Genomic DNA, 21,733 nt, shown 5'->3' with positions numbered 1-21,733 from the left:
ACAACGGGGCCCTGAGCCTCTAGGCACCAATGAAATATGTAAATCATAATACACAAATTTAAGTATATAACAATAATTGATTTATTGATAATTTTTAAGAAAACACTTATGTAATCTTGTGTTTTATGTATTATAAAAATAGGGATTTTAGTTCTCCCGCTGAGAAAAATCTGCAACTGATGAGTTAGTGCTATTAGTAATAACATACAAAATATTATAACTACTTTCTCAGGATATTACAGTAAAATTAAATACAGTAAAAGCATATATTAACAATGGTGAAGAGACAGTACAAGATATTTCTTTCTAGATTTCAAAGTCAGGACTATGGATCTGATCCTGCATTCCTTGTAAAAGCAAAAATGCCATAGGCTTCAATGGGATTTTTATATGCGCAAGGAATGCAGGATCAGGTTTCATATTATATACTAAAACTTTTATCCTGATATCTTAAATTTCTTTGTGCAAGACATGTCAGTATCAAATCGATATATTTGAGAAAAAAATTAAAAATTCTAAATGCTGTAATATCTGTGTGTGTACATAAGAGGAACAGGACCAAAGTTCAATAATTACATTCCTTTTTTAAGCTAAGTATTTTCTATACAAGACTCAATTGATCAATGTAAATGCCTGTATTTATAAAGCATTACTAAAAAGCAATTACAAGTCACATCAGAATTGGCTGAGGATCAAAAATATTTAATGGAAAGACTGATTTTAGAACTTTTTAGGGTGTGGTTGGTTTTTTGTTTGGTGTTTTTTTTGCTAAAGGGGAATGGGACAACAACAATGTGGAGGTGGAAAAAAAATCACCTTTACTCTCATCATATAGGTCTTCATCAAAGCCACAAATTTCTCCTGAGGGAATGTAGTTTACTCTCTCACAAGAGAAAAAATCTTTACTAGAGAAATAAATATATTACAGGCTCATACTTAGCAACCTTTCGAGTGAAACCCTAGAGTAGGGGAAAAAAAAAGTCTTTTTGAAGAAATTTAAGTTATAGTCTGCAATGTATATATTTTAAATTCCTTTGACATGTCTGTGCAGATCAAAACTCACCTGTATAACTCCTTCCATCATGCTCACCATCTTGTTGACTATTGCAATGACTTTGTGGGTACGCTCAGTAGGACTGATGTCAGGTCTGTACTGGTTTGACAATACATACCGACACGTCATGTACAAAACATAAGTAGGTGATAATTTAAAATGAACTGTCGAGCTGTTGGTATAATTAATAATGGCAGATAAGAAGGCATCTTCAGCTGTGGAAATAGACAAAAAAAAGTCACCCAAGGATTGGAAAAAGAAGAAAATAAAGATTCATAATTCAATGAAATAAGGTGAGTTTCTTCTGTTTTTTGTTTTATTTAGCTCATATGTTCCTATTTGTCTAAACTATGTGCTGCAACTACTGAAGTAGGACAATAAAGAACCCACATATAAGCTAGGTAGGAGACTTTATGTAGGAGGAAATAGCTCTACCTTATTTCCCATTTATGTACAGTACAACCTCAGAGTTATGAACACCAGAGTTACGAACTGACCAGTCAACCACACACCTCATTTGGAACCAGAAGCATGCAAACAGGCAGAGACCAAAAAAAATTACAGTACAGTACTCTGTTAAATGTAAACTACTAAAAAAATAAATGGAAAGTTTAAAAAAGATCTGACAAGATAAAGGAAACTGTCTGTGCTTGTTTCATTTAAATTAAAATGGTTAAAAGCAGCATTTTTCTTCTGCATTGTAAAGTTTCAAACCTGCTTTAAGTCAATATTCAGTTGTAAACTTTTGAAAGAACCACCATAACATTTTGTTCAAAATTACAGACATTTCAGAAAAACAAGGAGTCCGCTGGCACCTTAAAGACTTTATTTGGGAATAAGCTTCCGTGGGTAAAAAAACCCACTTCTTCAGATGCACAAACAGAAACGTGGGTTTTTACACCCACAAAAGCTTATGCCGAAATAAATCTGTTAGTCTTCAAAAAGGTGCCACCGGACTCCTCGTTGTTTTTGTGGATACAGACTAATACAGCTACCCCTCTGATACTAGACATTTCAGAGTTACAAACAACCTCCATTCCCAAAGTGTTCGCAACTCTGAGGTTCTACTGTATCAAGTCAACTACTCCAGGGACAGTACTGTTCTTTAATAAAATAAAATTTTCCTTTTCACTGTGCCACTCCAAAAGCTCTCTTACAGTACATTTCAGTCAGAACAATTTCTCTATTTGCTCATCAAACGTCCTGTCTACAGCGTTCTAATAATGTGAGGTTTCAGACAATCACCTGACCTGAAATTTTCTTATACAACTGGAAGTTTTTAAAAATCCACAATAACGTGTCATAGCCAAGAGTCTACAATATTTTTGACAGTAAAAAACCTACAGTCATCTAAGCTAACATTTTATTTGATACCCTTTATGGAATATTAACTCAACTGGCCTTTTGACCAAGATCTAGTTTATTATTAACTTACAAGCTAGTATATGTGGAATTTTTTATAAGAGTGGGATGGTTTCAATCTGATATCTCTTTTCTATTAAGAGCTCTGGTTCTAATTTAATTTATTTTGGAGACACGGAATTCCAATGTGGTTGCAATAAACTATACAGGGACCCATCTAGCACTTGAATAATTTTTCTCCCCTCTGCACGAAGCCAGCCATATTGGTAAAATAAATACCTTTTTTTAAGTGATTTCCAAACTTTACTTATAAGTTTCCTTTTGAATTTTCAAAGTGATTGACTTTAACAGAAAAAAGTTCACTTTTTTACCTTGTTATATTTAATATTTTATTTTAAATGATAGTTAAAGCTTCATTAAATACTCACAACTTTCCTTGAATTCGATGCTTGCAGGTAATATCAGTTCTGGCCCAACCATGTCCTGAGGTCTAAAGGAAGAGGGTATATATTCAGAAAAACAAAACAAAAACAGAACACCAATTCACATAGATAAAATTAATTTAACTGTCAAATGACGTGTTCTTCTCCAAGGGCTTTGTTTCTGAACCTCTATACAACATTTTCCAAAAAAGCATATACTGCAAATATACTTTCCTATTCAACTGCTTTCCTCCAACCCCCCTTTTAAATTCACACGCGGTGCTTGCTTGCAAGACAAGAGATCACAATAAACCTGAATTGTGGAGTACATTATTAATGAATGTCCTCCTTTTCACTGTATGTTATAATGCTCAAGTCAGTCTGCCACCTGCCATTGACATGACTCAAATATCACTATTAAAAAACCAACTCAGGGATACATGGGGAAAAAGTTACTCAAACTCAGCCTAAAGAGCTAGCCTAGTGGCAAAGATTTACTAAACGAGCTGTTATAAAGCAACTACACCAGCTATTTTAGAAGCAGCTTGGGACTCTATTTCCTATTTCTAAGAGCGATGAATCAAGTTCCCCTTAACCTTCACCTAACTTAAATTATAGTGCTATCCTGCAAAGTGACTCTAAAGTTGGCATTATGGGGGTCAGTTTTTATTGCCTTAATGATTTCTTTATCATAGATTCTATGTCAAGTTCGCAATTCAACTGGCTTTTTTAACTGTCAACCTTACAAATTTATTCTAGGATCTGAAAGTCAAGCTAGGTACTTTTCTTATGCATCATATTAAAATGTTCTCTCATGCTCTCAGTGACAACTGTGTTACACCTTTGTCTCTGATGGTTCACATAGGTTTAACTGTTTGGAACTCAGTAAATGCTTCTGTTAATGATACATAAGACAGAAGACAACCCAGCTCACTTGCTCAGACCAGTGCTGGCTCTGCAGAGCTAACGGGAGTAAAGAATTACTAAAGCAAACGCATGGGATTTTGCATGTATATGGAGAACAAGTCCATTGAATAAGAGTCCATTTTTATATAGCCACTTTTCAAAGCAGAACCAATTTGATTATTGACTTTAAGAGACAGCCTCAAAGCAGGTCTAAAATTAGATAGACTAGCTATAGCTTGCTTTGAGAATACAAACAATCCGTACACCTTTACACATTAAAATATTGTTCCAGCTCACCCAAAACAAGGCAGAGAATTAATGCAGTTTATTAAGTGTTTTATTATGAGGTTGCTGAGCAAAGTCATTTCAGCTTCAAGGTGGTTACAGGACAAGATTAGGATAGATTTGCAGACAGTATGTACAGAAATATTGAAGTTCCATTAAATTTTGAACCTTCGGCATTAACCATGCCACCTACATAAAGGCTATTTAATTGTGTTTAAGATTCCCCCTCCCCCCCCACATTATTCACAATCTCTAAAATGTTTGATTAATTTTCCCCCATTCACATCATGAAATATATAGCTATACTTCAATTATTGTTAAAACAGAGAGCTTAGGAAATACTCAGGGTTCAAGAAAGAAAAAAAAAGCTGGCCACCAAGGAACTGGGGAGAAAGGAAATCAGAGAAAGAGGCCTGGAAGTTTATAACCATCAGAGGCAAGAGGTCACGGCAGCGTTCTACATAGCTGGAGACAGACAATGATGGATGGGCTGTGGCCACCAGAGTGAAGAGAACAAGGAGGAATTCCACACAGCTAGAAGTTTGCTTTTGATGCTAGAAACATGGAAACTGTGGAAGATACCTCGCAAGATCCAGCTGGTCCAAGGGAACGGAGAGATGTACAGGACACACCTGTGGATTGCAAGTTGGCCTAACCTGTAAGAAAACCAAGCTTGTCGACAAAGTGTTCTCCAATCATGCACAGAAGACATATGATCCTTATTGTGGATTCAATACTCAGAAGAATCTACAGAACATTCTGCAAAGAATAGGTGGACAACAGGACAGTGTGCTGCCTTCCTAGAACCAAGACATGAGACATCACTAAGACTGGATGGGGTTCTGAAGTCAATGGATATTCATATTGGCCCTAACGAGATCTCTCAAATAATGCATGACCCCTGGGAACTTTGAAAGGTGCTGAAGAAGAATGTCCAACAATCTTCACTGAGATCCTTCCTGTCCCACAAGTGAAGGAAGACAGAAGACAAATGATTCTGAAAGTGAACCACTGGCTAGGTAAGTGGGACAGGGAGGAGGGTTTTGGTGGAACATTGGTTCACCTTCTGTGGGGAGACAGGGCTGTATAGTTTGGATGGATCCCTTACAGAATGGGCTCCACTTGAATGTAAAGGGAACCAATCTCCTCGGGGATAGGTTGGCTATAGTAGTTAGGAGGGCATAAAACTTTTTTAAAAAGGGAAGGGTAAAATAAAGAGGGAAGAAATGAGCACTCTTAGCACAAAAAAGAGATGTTGAAAACAAAATTAATCAAGAAACCAAAGGACATGGAGAAGAAATTTTTGAACTGTCTACACCTCAAGGCTAGGAGTCTGGGTAACAAACAAGAAGAACTGGAATTGCTCATTTATGAGCATAAATTCATTTTCTAGTTGGCATCACTGAAACCTGGTGGGATGATTTGCATGACTGGAACATTATAATCAATGGGTATAACCTATTTAGGAAGGATCAAATGGGCAAAAGGGGAGAGGGAGTGGCACTGGCACTCTGTCAAAAATATCATAACCTGTTTCCAAGTCACTCATAACTTGGAAGAAAATGATCTTGAATGCTTATGGATCAATGTCCTAACAGACAAAGCACAAGATGGGGTACTAAATGGCATTTGCATCTGCAACAGACCACCAAAGTTACACTAGGGAACAGGATGACTGGCTCTTTACACACCTATCTATAATGTATACGGAAAAAAGCTGTGGAATCATGGAGGACTTAATTTGAGTGACATATGCTGGAGATCTTATGTTGCCAGTACTAAAACATCCTTAGAATTTTTAAATAATATAGAAGACAATTTCCTAATTCTGAAAGTGTTGCTACCAACATGGGGGAATTCTATATTAGACCTCATTTTGACAGATAAAGAGGAACTGATTACAGAACAAACAATTAACGGTAATACACACTTGTCCCTTTTAAAGCACCATTTTCATAAAGCCGAAAACAATTATGAGCCAAATCAGCTGGGAGGAAGAATTTATTCAGAAAAATGTGAATGATAATTGGGAACTGTTTAAGAACACTTTACTAGACATCCAAAAAGCCACAATCAAGGAAGAAGGTTGTATTGGTTAAAAACAAACAAACAAAAACCCCCAAATTATTTTAGAGGGGAAGTGAAGGCAGCTATATTTAAAAATATATATATATATAAATGGAAGAAAAGGGGAAACTGATAGTAATGAATATAAATCAGAAGCTAGGAATTGTAGAAAACCGATAAGGGACGCAAAGAGACAATAATTCAATAGCAACCATAGTTAAGGAGTCTTTTTTAAGTATATTAGGACCAAAAAGACTCCCAACAATAGTATTGGTCCCTTACTAGTTAGAAATTGTAGACTTAATAATATTGCAGGAAAGGCGGAAGTGTTGAATAAATATTTCTCTTCTGTATTTGGGGGGAAAGCAGATGATGTAGTCATATCATATGGTAATGCTCTTTCCAGTCTATGAGTATCTCTGGAGGATGTTAAACAGCAGCTACTACAGATAGACAGTTTTAAAATCAGCTGGCCAGAGAACTTGCATCCAAGAGTTTTAAAAGAACTGGCTAGGAAGCTTCTTGGACCATCAGTAGTGATTTTCAGAAAGTCTTGGAACATCAAATGGGTGTGTTTTTAGTGGGGTCCCACAGGGATCAGTTCTTGGCCATACGCTAACTGTTTTATTAATGACCTGAAATAAAACAGTATCATCATAATGATAAGATTTGCAGATGACTCAAAAACTGGATGAGTGGTTAATAATTAAGACACAGATCACTAATACAGCGCTATCTGGATCACTGGGTAAATGAGGTACATGCAAATAATATGCGTTTTAATGTGGTAAGATGTAAAAATTTATACATTTAGGAACAAAGAAAGTAGGACATACTTACAGAATGGGGGACTCTATCCTGAAAAGCAGTGACTCTGAAAAAGATTTGAGGGTCATTGTGGATAACCAGCTGAACATGAGCTCCCAATGCAATGTTCTGGCCAAAAGGGCTAATGCAATCCTTGGATGTATAAATAAGGGAATCTTGAGTAGGGAGTAGAGAGATTACTTTACTACTGTATTTGGAACTGATGTTGACCGCTGCTGGAATACTGCATCTAGTTCTTTTGTCCACAATCCAAGAAGGATGTTGGTAAGTAGGGGAAAGTTCAGAGAAGAGCCACAAGAATGATTAAAGGAGCAGAAAACCTGTCTTACAGTGACTGAGCTCCTTGAGTCTATCTACTTAGCTTAATATTTGATAATCAGTTCTTCAATCTAGCAGAGAAAGGTATAATATAATCGAATGGCTGGAAGTTTAAGCTAGACAATTTCAGACTGGAAGTAAGATGTAAATTTTTTAACACTGAAAGTAATTAATCACTGGAACAACTTACCAAAGGTTGTGGTAGATTCTGCATCACTGACAATTTCTAACTCAAGATTAGATGTTTTGCTAAACATGTTTTTCTAGGAATTATTTTGGGGAAGTACTATTATTGCCTGTGTTATACATGAGGTCAGACTAGATCACAATGGTCCCTTCTGGCCTTGAAATCTATGAAAGACAGTATTTGACTGAGAAGAACAATTTTCTATTACATACTTGTTTTCTGAAGTGATAATACTAGTGCATTACATATAGAACTGCATCACCTCAACTCATAAGCCATATTGTCTCCCTCATTGAGAAATTAATCACTAACAGTGTCTTTACACCTTACAAGTGCTCATTAACTAAAATGTAAGAAACGAGAGAAAATATCTGCCCATTTCTCAGGCTTCAAAAATAGCTTATGACTCAATGATCTTAAATTGCTAAAAGATGGAACTAAAAGGAAGACATCGTGTAGACCAACCACCTCTCCAGTTACCCAGAATAGTCCCAGGATAAGGCTCTGCAGCAGAGTGGAAGAAGAGCTGGTGGTGGAATACAGATAAGGACCACACATCTCTAAGAACCTCCAGTTACGATGTCAGGGTTCCCTCCCCACTCTGAACTCTAGGATACAGATGTGGGGACCTGCATGAAAGACCCCCTACGCTTATTTTTACCAGCTTAGGTTAAAAACTCCCCAAGGCACAAATTCTCCCTTGTGCTTTGGATTAGGTAAACACTGCCACCACCAAGTGATTCAAACAAACATTTAGGAAGGGCCACGTGGAACCCTATCTCCCCCTAATATCCCCCAAGCCCTACACCCCCTTTCCTGGGGTGGCTTGAGAATAAACAAGATGAGCACAGACCAACCTTGGGTTTTTAGGGACACTAAAAACCCCCAATCGGTTTCTTAAAAAACAGAACTTTATTAGAACCACAAAGAAAAGATAAAAGAACAACTCTAAGATTAGAATGGAAGATAATCGCACAGGCAGTCAGATTTAAAACAGAGAATCCCTCTAGGCAAAACCTTAAATGACAAAAAGACACAAAAACAGGGATACACATTCCCTCCAGCACAGTGATTTTCACAAACCAAAACAAAAAAATCTAATGCATTTTCTAGCTAGATTACTTACTAACTCTATAGGAGTTGGATTGCTTGCTTTCTTGATCTGTCCCCGGCAGAAGCATCACACAGACAGACAAAGCCTCCTTACCCCCCGATTTGAAAGTATCTTGTCCCCCAATTTGTCATTTGGGTCAGGTGCAAGCCAGGTTATTTGAGCTTCTTAATCCTTTACAGGTAAGAGGATTTTATAGTACTGTATCAGAGCTTCTTAACCCCTTCCCTTTATATTTATGACATATGGTATCAGTGAACAGCGAACCAACAGCATATCACCACCACAGACTCAACAGTATTGGTGACTTAGTCCGTGTAAATAGTAGTGTTCTCCAGGGCAGTGTACCTGGTTCCTGATACTGGAAAATAGACCAGGCTTCTATCCATTGGTGACACTGATGGTACCCACTTCAGGTGGGCCAAGGTCTTCAGTACTGACAACTCCCTCCTCATTGGCATCAACAGCATAGGAGGCATTCACTGCCTTCTTTTCCTCACCACTACCAAGGATGATACCTGAGCCCCTTCAGTTAGTCCCAAAATGGAGGGAGACTTTTTCCCTTCAGTTCTGAGAAACTGGTACTATGATCCTTGTAAGCTCTTGACACTTGGGTACCAAGACACAGAGTCTCACCTGACTTAGGCCTTGTCTACATGGCCACTTAAAATCAACACAAGTCACATCACTCAGGGAGCATGAAAAAAATCACCTCCCTGAGCAACCTAGCTTACATCGACCTAATGCAGTGTCTACACTGCGCTATGTCGGCAGGAGAGGCTCTCTCGACAACTTACATTCTGTTTCTTGGAGAGGTGGAGTACTGAAGTCAATGGGAGAGTGCTTTTCCATCAACTTATCGAATTTTCAGCAGACCTGCTAAATCAATGCCACTGCATCAATTGCAGCAGTGCCAATTTAGTGGGCCAACATAGACAAGCCCTTAGAGCTTGTCAGAGAGGAGGTGCTCTTTTTGGATGAGGGCTTGGAAGGGAATTTCTCAGTTTTTTGTGAACATGTTATGAGGGGGTAGGAGCAAACTTTCTTTGGAACAGTCTTTAGCCCTGGTCTGATTATCCCCAAACTTGGAGAATACTGTGCTCGGAGGGATACTTCTTGGTGCCTCTGCCCGACACACTGGGGGTGGAGGGTTATCTGACAGGCCAGGAACAGACTTCAGTCTCACTACACATTCCATTAGGAATCTTCTATGCCTGGCTTGTCCATAACAATTTGATGGGTTTAATTAGGAAAGGACTGGCAGATAGGATATGAGCTTCCCCGGAACAACAGAGGCATGCATCATGCTTATTGCTAACCAGAAAAGCTCAGTTGCAGGCCACTCAGATTTAGAGTCCTGGAACCCTGGGCATACTAGGTACTCCATACAGGGGGGATGTCCAGATTTGGGGGGAGGAGGGACGGGAGGATGTCCAGATGGGGGGACCCCCCCCAAGGCTACTAAACTACTCTAACTGTAAACTAGCTAAAAACAGGTTTCATTAGCTATTTACAACTATGCTTTTTGAAGAATGCTAACTAACACTGCAGACATTGCAGAAGTGGTCTCAGACCATAGGTGGTAGAAAGGAACTGGAGAGAGAGAGAGAGAGAGTCACTCCACGCTAGCCCTCAGTTTGGTGCAAAGGAGAAGATTACAGGCATGGACCAGTAGATACTGCTAGCAAATGTCTTCCAGTCTTAGGTGCATGCAGTGTATGTGCACCTCAAATACAATACATATAGGCCAACTCTAAGGGGGTGTGGGGCCTGGGACAAATCAGCCTCCCGGCTAGTCTCTTCGCCATCCGCCTGCCCACTCGCTGCTTGCCTCCTCACTAGCCTGCCCGCTGCTCACCTCCCCACTAGTCTCCTCACCAGCTGGCACACCTCGCTCGTCTGCCGCTTTCCTCCCTGCTAGTCTCCTCAACAGCCAGCTGGCGCTCCCCCTTCCCTGTCCGCCCGCCCGCGGCTCTCCTCCTTGCTGTCTGCCCACCCCCTCAACTCTGGCCTCCCCACTAGTCTCCTCACCATCCGTCCGCCCACCTGCCTCCTCACCCTTGTCCCACCTGCCTCCCCGTTCGCCTCCTCACTCCGCTCGCCCACCCCACCTCCCCACACACCGCCTCACCTGAATATCGGAACAAAAGGTGTCCCAATCGTACATCTGTTGGGACACGGGACAAAGGGCTAAATATCAGGACAGTCATGATTTTATCGAAGTGCGGGGCCCTCCAAAGGGGAGGGCCTGGGGCGGTTGCCACGATTTGCCCTACCCAAGAGACAGCTCTGCATATAGGGATCATCACTCAAAGAACTTAAACTTAACAGGTTTTTATGAAGACTCAGAGAGATAAACATCATATTTTGATTGTTTTACCAGATTGTGATAAATGTTTTACAAATTAGGGAAGACTGAAATGACTAGAGGCTGAAACTGTCTGTCAACAAATCCTGCCAACTGCATTGCTACACGGACTAAAAGAGGCTTATAGTTGTGTCTGAACGTGGGGCACATCAACCCACAGTTAACAAATGTGGAAGCCCGACCAATAGATGTCAAGAAATTCTGTACCTATTAAAATACTCCATTAGATAGGTTTAAATTATAAATTGTTGGGCAAAAAAGTCAACATGGTTTCTGTAAAGGGAAATAATGTCTTACTAATCTATTAGAGTTCTTTGAAGGGGTCAACAAACATGTGGACAAGGGGGATCCAGTGGACATAGTGTACTTAGATTTCCAGAAAGCCTTTGACAAGGTCCCTCACCAAAGGCTCTTACATAAATTAAGTTGTCATGGGATAAGAGGGAAGGTCCTTTCATGGATTGAGAACTGGTTAAAAGACAGGGAACAAAGGGTAGGAATAAATGTTAAATTTTCAGAAAGGAGAGGGGTAACTTGTGGTTTTCCCCAATGGTCAGTCCTAGGATCAATCTTATTCAACTTATTCATAAATGATCTGGAGGAAGGGGTAAACATTGAGGTGGCAAAGTTTGCAGACGATACTAAACTGCTCAAGATAGTTAAGACCAAAGCAGATTGTGAAGAACTTCAAAAAGATCTCACAAAACTAAGTGATCGGGCAACAAAATGGCAAATGAAATTTAATGTGGATAAACGTAAAGTAATGCACACTGGAAAAAATAATCACAACTACACATACAATATGTTGGAAGCTAATTTAGCTACAACTAATCAGGAAAGAGATCTTGGAGTCATCGTGGATAGTACTCTGAAGATGTCCACACAGTGTGCAGCAGCAGTCAAAAAAGCAAACAGGATCTTACGAATCATTAAAAAAAGGGATAGAGAATAAGACGGAGAATATTTTATTGCCCTTACATAAATTCATGGTACGCCCACATCTTGAATACTGTGTACAGATGTGGTCTCCTCATCTCAAAAAAAGATATACTGGTATTAGAAAAAGGTTCAGAGAAGGGCAACTAAAATGGTTTGGAATGGGTCCCATTTGAGGAGAGATTAAAGAGGCGAGGACTTTTCAGCTTGGAAAAGAGGAAATTAAGGGGGGATATGATAGAGGTATATAAAATCATGAGTGGTGTGGAGAAAGTGAATAAGGAAAAGTTAGTTATTTGCTTGGTCCCATAATAGAAGAACTAGGGGCCACCAAATGAAATTAATGGGCAGCAGATTTAAAAAACAAATAAAAGGAAGTTCTTCTTCACACAGCACACGGTCAACCTGTGGAACTCCTTGCCTGAGGAGATTGTGAAGGCTAGTACTATAACAGGGTTTAAAAGAGAACTAGATAAATTCATGGAGATTAAGTCCATTAATGGCTATTAGCCAGGATGGGTAAGGAATGGTGTCCCTAGCCTCTGTTTGTCAGAGGGTGGAGCTGGATGGCAGGAGAGATCACTTGATCATTACCTGTTAGGTTCACTGCCTCTGGGGCACCTGGCAATGGCCACTGTCGGCAGACAGGATACTGGGCTGGATGGACCTTTGGTCTGACCCAATATGGCCATTCTTATGTTCTTATAAAAAAAATCAACAATGGTCTAACAAATTCAGAAAATAGCAATTTGTCTGGAAAAACCAGAGATATAAATTACAGAAAAATCAAAACTAACAAAAATAAGATATTTTAATATTCTCTTAATTTCATCCTTTACTTCGGAAAGGATTAACACTTCTTTTTCCCAGGCAGATTCCTACCATTTCAATACATCTTGATAACACCTTGCTTCACATTTCCAGAAAAAAGTCTGTTTTATTGACAATATTAGAAATGATCGAATATGTATTTCCTACCTGCCATCATTCCTGCGATAATCTTGCTGCTGTTCTACTCTAATCATTGGCTTCACCATTCCTCGTTCAGCTGTGCTGGATGCTGATGAAGTTCTGTCACCATCCAATCTGTTGGTGCTCTAACTCAAACAGGAAGACAAATCTTTAACATGCATGCTTTAGATCAGCCAAGACTTATGTTTATCACTATGAAAAAAAATTTCAAGGCTGCCAGAAAGGCACAGGGAACAGAGAAGACTGCAGAACAGAAGACAGCAATGCAGCATGTTTTCTCACCACAATGAAATTTTCATACTAGCTATTCAAAACATCAGAACAGCCAACTAGAAACGTATTTTTGGCAATGTACTGGCAGGAACGTTAAAACCAACGAAGTTAACATTAACAAAAAGCCAGTAACAGTGCTAATAATGATGCAAAGATTCTACAGATTCTTGCTTAAAATAGCTTTAATATAGAATAATTCCAAAATTAGGAATAACGGGCTGCCTTTCTCCAAAATGTTAGTTAGGGAGGTTAAATAAAACCTCAGTAATAAAATAAAAAAATAAAACAAATACGTTTTTAAACACCGATTAAAAATCTTTTCCCCTTTCAATTGCTCAGTGTTTATACTTCTGACATATGCTGCTATTTCACTAGTTTTCCAATATTCAGTCCCTCCCCAAAGCTAGACAGAACCTGAATTTCTAATAAAAGGAGTACTTGTGGCACCTTAGAGACTAACAAATATGTTTGAGCATAAGCTTTTGTGAGCTACAGCTCACTTCAACGGATGCATCCGATGAAGTGAGCAGTAGCTCACGAAAGCTTATGCTCAAATAAATTTGTTAGTCTCTAAGGTGCCACAAGTACTCCTTTTCTTTTTGCGAATACAGACTAACACGGCTGCTACTCTGAAACTTGAATTTCTAATTTTTTTTTTAAAAGGGGGGGAATACCCCTATTTTTGAAAAAAATTTGCTTTTCTTTATACATCAAAGCAGCATAAAAGGGCACACAAATCCATTTTTTTCCCTCTTTATAGGTCAGCTATCGTCAGCATTATGGGCTTCAGTTTTACAAGTGGCTTTACAATGTATTCTTCCCCACTTCATTTGCTCACGCACTTTTGACTGCGTAACCTGTCCTCTGTCCAGTAAACCATTTCTTCCAGAACTTATGCTACTACTCCAAACCTCTGACATGTTTCAAAATTATTTTTAAAAATTGCAGTTCTTTCCCTAAAAAAGTTCTTCTCTCTCTAAACAGAAAGCATGCTAGATGCTATACAGACATATAAAAAGACAGTCACTCATCCAAAAAGCTTACCTAGTGCCACTCGAGAACCACACAATATTTCATAATTAGTGAGATTTATGAACTGAGAATATAAACTATAAATTTAATCATTTTTGCCCAGTCTAGTCACAGTTTAATACCTTGCTCGCTGGTAATGCTGTTCCACTGTGAACATCTCCCTCCAGATCAAATGTTGTTTCCTGAACAACCCTAAGAAGATTTAGAACAAAAAAACCTCTAGTAACTTTCAAGAATTACAAATATGCAGTATAAAAAACAATGATACAGGATAGTTACACAAATACACTGCAAACCAAACAGCTCTGCCATACTGTCTTATTTTTTAATATTTGTATTTAAAATACTGTATTTATAGGAAATATACATAGCTTGACAGAATTCAATTTTTTTTATAATTTTGATGTTTCAATATCAATGTTTACTCTTAAACATTTGTTCTGTTTTTATTGATTTAAATTTTCTTTTTTATCTATTTAAATGTTCACAGTGGCAGGAAACTATGGGGTGGTAAGACAAGAAAATGTATTGATAGTAGATGTTGAGATTCAGGAAGTGAAAGCTTTATCACCATTGAAACAAACTGTATATTTTGATATGTGATGTTGGCAAAAAGTAAATATCCTTAAACAGAACACTAAAATTCTTAAGCAGCACTTTTCTTACTTTGCCTATCTGTAAATTCAATGATTGAAATATTTTTTCCCTTGGTTTGCGTGTGTGCAGTGAAACTGACATAGTAGTAAGAGAGCTCTGAGCTCCCGGATGGGTCTCCAACCTCCCTTCCATTTGGGTAATAGGAAGTAACGAGAGTAGGACCCCTGGCTTCATAAATGTTGAGGTACTGGTTCCACGGCTCATACTGCATGAGGTGATCTATCTCCTGCTGGAGTAAACTCATAAGAAGGGTCCCCAAAGAGGGATGATGGGGAAGGGTGGTGAAGTGGATAGAATATCCGTATCTGATGATCTCTAGGACCCATCTGTCTGAGGTTATATGCACCCAGGCACTGCAGAACGCTGCCAAATGGTGGCCAAATGGGTGCATGGTCACAGATAGTAGTGGGGAGTGGTCTCGTAGAGCCTTGACTTGCCTGTAAAAAGTGGTGTTTAGGGGCAGGCAGCTGGATCAAGGAGTGGGAGCCTGATGGCTTTCACTTTGAGAACTTTCCCTTTTTCCACTGGGCTCATAGTTCCATTGCGAGGGGAATCGGGATGAATAAGGCCTCTGTTGGTATTGAGGGCTAAAATATGTCTCTTTTGCCCTTATGTGGAGATTCCCAGTGACCTGAGAGCGGCCATGGAATCCTTCAAAGAGAGAGGCATCGGTCTTCTTGGCGAAGAGCTTCATCCTTAAAGGGGAGGTCCTCCACTGTGGTCCTTACCTCCTTCAGGAATCCCAAGAGGTGGAGCCACGACTCCCATCTCATTAACACAGCCATAGAGATGGTACTGGCAGCTGTGTCAACAGCATCAAGGGCCAATTGCAAAGATGTTTTTGCTACCAGTTGCCCCTCCTGGATGATGGCCTTGAAGGAATCCCAGGAGCTCTCTGGCAGCTTATCAATAAAGTTGTGTAATTTATTGTAATTCATGTATTCATACTTTGCTGTGAGTGCCTCGCAGTTGGCAATTCGAAACTGTAAGTTGGCCGAGGAATACGCCTTCTAGTCTCTGTCATAGGGTGTTGTCTTAAGAGTGGTTCTGTCAGCCATGAGAGTTCACAGCATCCATCATGATGGAATTTGGTGGTGGGTGGGTGAATAGAAACTTTGATTCCTTTGTGGGGACATCATATTTTTTGTCCACCTGCTTGTATGTTGGAGTCACTGAGGCCGGGGTTTGCCACACCATCTTAGCTGGTTGTAGGATGGTCTTGTTGATTGGCAATGCAATTTTGGAAGTAGATGAAGAATGAAGGCTGTCAATAAGCTGATGATGCATATCTTTAACCAACTCCAATAGCATGCGAAGTGTGTCCGCCAATCTCTTCGCCAGCTCTTGGAACAAGCAGAAGTCATCCGCGATGGAAAGTGGCGACAGCATGATCGCTTTGTCCATCGAAAAAGAGGATATGGCTTTGGGTGTGATCTCCTCCTCTGTGTCCACCTCCTGCTCCTCCACTTCTTGGGATTCTGAGGCACATGATGGTGTAGCTGAGGGGGAGTGCCTGGGAGGCTTTCGGATGATGCTTGGTGACCTTGAGGCAAGCTGTTGGTGAGAGTCACCAGAGGTCCTAGTATGGCCACTGCGGTAGCATAGGGTCCGGTGGAGGTGCTCAAGGGTGACTATACCAAGATGGTGGTGGTGCCATCGGGAAGTACATTCCTGGACCAGTTGATATTGTGTCCCATATAGAGCTTTGGAGGAGTATAGAGAAACCCCATCTGGCTCACTGTCCAATCCCGCACTTGACATCAGAGGGCCATGGCATAACTGTGGGGGAAATAACCTTTGATTGGCCATGGCTCAGTTCCGGTACCAAGAGACTGAGAGTCAGGAGCTTCCAACATAGCCAGGTCACCAGCCTGATGGAATTCTACCGGCACTGAGTGTCCTGGCACTGGTGGTGGTCCCAGGGACATGGGGACCTCATCTGTACCAATCTCTCCAATGCCAAATGGGTCAATGCTGCTGGCAGTACCGACGACAGCTCGCATACCAGAAGCATCTTGGGGAGTTTGCCCTGGTGTCTTTGTACCACAGAATCGTCCCAAGCCCAAAGGGTCTGCGAACCTATCAACAGTATTGGACACCAACTGTGCCACGAGGCGTGGGTGCCGGATGATCTTGGTGCCGGTGGTGCTGAGGATACCAACCAAGTGAGATGGTGATCGCTTTCAGTTATTCCTGAGCTCGCTGAGGGAACTTCCCACTCTTTTTCAACTTGTGAGTGGCGTCCCCAGACAGTTTTTTCAACTCACTATCTTTCCAAGGCAAAGGTTGAGGGGAAGAGTCATGCTCACTGGAGGGCTGGGGTCAGAGCGCTGCCTCCATAAAGATGATTTTTTGATGGAGCTCTGTGTCCTTGCAGGATCTCAGTCAGAGCTGCTGACAGAGGGTACACTTTAGTTGGCTGGGGCCCTCACCGAGGCAGCAAATGCACTGGGAGTGCTTGTCTGCGACTGGGATCGCCTCGCTGCAAGCGCAACACTCCTTGAAGCCTGGAGAGTCTGGTGTACCCTTGACTGCTTTACAATTTGCTATGTTTTAGGAGAGCAGCCTGCATTGAGCTTCTTTAGTCTTCTGCACGTAGACTAATTTGGACAAATGAACCGGAACACACACACACATCGATTTTTAGTGAAGTGCAATCCTTTTTGCCTACTGATTGATAAAAAAGGCTCCATGCTTAAACTGGAAACCTTTACATGATATAAATTTCATTACACTGACCACAGGATAGGAAACAAATACGTTTTCCTGGGTTTTGATAACACAATTATAAAACATTAATTCTTCAATTAAAATATTATCCATGAACTATCAAAGATCTGATTACTACCTAAAGATGGGACCCTACATCTCTAGATAGTATCACCTTATACTCCCTGGCAACAAACTTTTTAGCACGAAAAACAAACGCATAATTAAAAACCCCTACAACAAATGGGAGTCCGCAGGGTGACAAAATTAGGGAGTTTGAAGCCAAATCCCAGCACAGGGAAGAAACCAATGAAAATATGACGTGTGTGTTTTGGGTACCCCCATTGCACATAAAGGTTTCTATTGCAGCAGTACTCCAACACCCACTCTATGAGGACAGACACTGGAGATTAATTATAACAATGGATATTTCTGGACCTGAGCACAGCCACCCAAGTCACAAAAAGAGGTGTTACTTTCTAATTACTGCAGTAGTCCTGTAGAGAAAAAAGCTGCATATCAACTATAAAATTATCAGCTTTACAGACTTTTGGTCTGATCTGAATTGAGAAAATATGCATGGCAACAGAATCTATGAGTTTCAAATACTACAGTAGACTGTTTAATAATGTCACTCCTCAGATCATAATTTAAAATGGTTGTTAAACAGTAGTTTTTGCCAGTGGTTTATTTAGGTGAAGAACATAAAATTGTTTAACTTATGAAGTTAAAACTAAGTGTACAGGTTTTACAAAGGACACAAAAAAGGATTACAAAAAAACAGAAACCTGTTGACTGACTGATTCTGGACCAATGTCTTTGAAGGAATAACACTTCACGCATAATGAAGATCACAGAAAAGCAGCTTTCACAAAATTCTTTCTAACTTCTTATACTGAATGCCCACATGTACTTCCAGTTTTAAACAAAAATCCAGAATAGGAAGAGGAGTGTGGTAAAAAGTATAGATTTTTAAAATTAACTGGCAATTGAATGACAGCATAATATGCCTCTTCTCACCCAGTTTTTCACAATGGATAATTTCTTACATAATCAGCTTTTGTGCCTCAATTTCCTCCACCCTGAACATCCTACTCTAGTAGTTTCCTTTGGACCAGTCAGAGACATGAGCAGATCATCAATATTTTTACATCTTCCAAGTAGTTCCGTATGATTTTAACTCTTGGGGCTCTCTGCATATTTCCATTCCCAATGAACATGAAGCCCTAAGGCCAGGCAATATTCGTCCTCATATCTAACCTATGTTTTTATACTGCACCCATCAAAATAATATGAACACAAATAATAGGGGAAACTCTGGATTGATGGACTCAAGGCACAGAAAAAAGAGGAGCAACTGTTACACATCTTGAAAACAAGGCCACAAGGTAAAATATTGGGCTCCCTATTCCGACATCTCAAATGGATGATTGCAATCATCCATTTCTGAGAGGGAATCCAGATATTTTTGAAACTCTTGTTGCATTGTATCTGGATTTTAGGTGGCAAACGAAGAGATGTACCCAGAGTACATCTTTTTCTGTTTTGTTTATTCACATCTGCTCTAATGAAACTTCCAAAGTTACTGTCTAAGGAAAAAGAAAAGCACCAGACTCACTATGTAAAGTTAGTAAATTCCTTATGTTCCTGGTATTTGACTGAGCTGCCGTGGAATGTGTTAGGATTCTAATAATTTTGCTTCCCCCCGCTCCTTTTGGTGAATCCGTGTCATGAGAAAAGTACACTGCTATATTTAATAATGAAACATATGCAAGTCCTAAAAACTTCACAAGGTGGGGCTAAAGTATTATAATAGTTATTTCTACTATAAATTTAACTTAGAACAATTAAGAGTAGCCACTCACAGCCTGATGGTCTTACACTCAAGACTATTATTTTATGGCTCTATTATTTTCACTCAAAAAATATGATTGTGTACTTACCCAGTTTTGTGCCTTGGACCTTTGATCATGAGACCTGCATCTAGAGTTCTTTTAGGAATAATGTGGTCCTGACTGGGATCCACAAATTTAAATACATGAGATGATCCAAACTGAACCTTCATGCCACTTTGCAGCATGGTGGTCTCTGAAATACGCTGACCTTCCACATAAGTTTCAGCATCAATGTTTCTTGGTGTAACAGTAACAACTCCATCCATATTGGTGAGGTCACAGTGATGAGACTGAATTCCTGGACCAAACAACTGGAAATACAAATATTCAATAGTTCTAAAATGACCTAACTCTGAATCACTGCCGAAACAAAGCATAACTGTGTACTGCAATTCACCCTAATTGCAATATATTGATATAGTTTTACTCCTGCCTCTGAATTCTCATTAGAAATGTATCAATTAAAGCATCAGTAATTTAATCTTAGTTTAAGCTTTGCTCCAAGTGAAGACAACCATAACATGTGTTTGCAGCATATTTTAGCTAAATATTTCTGCTCAAAATATACTTTGCACATTATTAATATACTGTTTTGTTATAAATATGCTGCCCATAATTGTATTACAAGATTCAAAGGGATTTAGGAACCTAAGTCTGAGTTTTAGGTACCACTGTGATCCACACAAAAGTGCCTAACCCCATAGGTTCCTTTGGTGCCTACATTTTTGTGTAGAAGTTCCTTAAGTGCCTAAGATTCTGCCTCTGAGCATGCACACATGCTTTAATCCTGACACTTTAATCCCAGCACAATTCTCAGACTAGAGTGTAGCGTCCTGAAGGGGTTAAAGCAACCCTGGAGAGGGCTGCAGCTGGGGAAAAAGAGTTAAAACAGCCAAGCTAGGCCAATTGGAGTAGCAGCCACAGCTGTGGCCAGCTTAATTAGGAGCTAAAGAAGTCCCACTCTAGCCCTGGAGTGGGGAGGGCTAGCTGCCTGGGAACAGGGTGCCTGAGCACAGCAGCACTGGGGAAGGGCAAAGGGAGCTGGGGAGCTCCAGCCTGATAAAGCCACATGTTGCAGGCCTTGGTGAAGGCCTACAGAGGCACTTGGGCTGCAGAGGGGCAGCCTGAGGATAAGCAAAGACAGCAGGTCCTACCCCCTTGCTTGTGATGAGTGGCCATTACACTGCAGTCTGCCCCAATGAAAGGGGGCTAGCTGATGAGTGGCAGTAGCCACTGAGGCAAGGTGGGTCTAGAGGGTTGGGGGTTCCCTGGGAGGGGAGACCCAGCGTGGGGGTCCTGCTGGGGCAGAACACAGGGAAAAAGGTACCAGGGTCCAGGAGGGACACGTGGCCAGTGAGAAACCGGCCTGCAGAGGGTGCTCCAATGCTGGTGAAGAGCTAATTCCCTGGAGAGCCAGCAGGAGACGCCGTACTGGCGAGTCTCGCCCCGCTACATAGGGGAAGATAGGCACTGACCCACCTACCTTGCTTGTGCGGTCTGATCTGATAGGCAAGCTTTGAGCATATCTAACTCCACGGGGGGGAAAGGGGGGGGAAGTGTCTCTTATAATCCTTAGCCCAGCGGTTAGGGTAATCACCTGGGATGGGAAAACTCCAGTTCAATTCCATCTTCTTTCTGATAAGAGAAGATTTGAACAGGAGTCTACCAACTCTCTGGTGAATGACCTAGTCACTGGACTTTAGAGTGATTCTCAGTTTCCGGCCCAAATAACGTTTTATTAAAGTGGAATGGCTTCAACAAGAGAGACAGAAGGCCCATGTCAGATTATCCCATAGACCAGTGATTAGAGCACTCACCTGAGATATGGGAGATCCTTGTTAAAATGCCTTCTCATCGGGCAGCAGGGAGAATTGAGAGAGGCCTCCCACATCTTAGTGAGTACCCTAACCACTGGGATAAGGGAGGTCTCTCCACTGCAGCCATCGGTGTGGCGTTAGGCAGGCACCTAAGCCTTTCTTGCAAGAAACTGCTTGGATGTCTAACCTGCCTGACTCCTGGTGAGGGGTTCCCAGCTGCAGATCACTAACAGAGATAGGCATTTCTCTGCACCCTGGATCCAAGAGAGGGGCAGGACTTAAGTAGCTCCCCAACTAGCAGGCTGATTTTTGTGGATCCCATCCTCCAGGTGCTTATATCTTCCCATTCATTTTATAGGGATCTTAGGCACCTAAAACTCAGGGTATGTGAATTCCAGTAATTTTCAAGAGGTCTAAAAGGTAGATATTGCAACACGTGAGTCCTTTTGTGGATAAAAGACTTGAACCTGCAAATACATATTAGTAAAGTGGATGAGGATGGACGGCTCAGTGGCTGGGGTGGTAGCCTGGGAC

At 40.6% G+C, this 21,733-nt stretch overlaps 1 protein-coding gene across 28 annotated transcripts in view; it reads right to left on the bottom strand.

The window, feature by feature from the left end:
* Nucleotides 1–21,733, bottom strand: part of AFDN (afadin, adherens junction formation factor) — a 213,111-nt gene that overhangs the window by 77,549 nt on the left and 113,829 nt on the right. For all 28 annotated transcript variants that reach the window (XM_038394708.2, XM_043511318.1, XM_043511306.1 and 25 more), the window contains 5 exons: nucleotides 19,431–19,693; nucleotides 14,244–14,313; nucleotides 12,823–12,941; nucleotides 2,845–2,906; nucleotides 1,064–1,269 (listed from right to left, as the gene is read on the bottom strand). In XM_038394708.2, the coding sequence (XP_038250636.1) occupies nucleotides 1,064–1,269; nucleotides 2,845–2,906; nucleotides 12,823–12,941; nucleotides 14,244–14,313; nucleotides 19,431–19,693 (720 nt within the window). The remainder of the gene's footprint in view (nucleotides 1–1,063; nucleotides 1,270–2,844; nucleotides 2,907–12,822; nucleotides 12,942–14,243; nucleotides 14,314–19,430; nucleotides 19,694–21,733) is intronic.

This window comes from Dermochelys coriacea, chromosome 3, assembly GCF_009764565.3.
Source record: "Dermochelys coriacea isolate rDerCor1 chromosome 3, rDerCor1.pri.v4, whole genome shotgun sequence".
Classification (NCBI taxonomy): domain Eukaryota; kingdom Metazoa; phylum Chordata; order Testudines; family Dermochelyidae; genus Dermochelys; species Dermochelys coriacea.
This window is presented reverse-complemented; position numbering and strand designations above follow the sequence as displayed.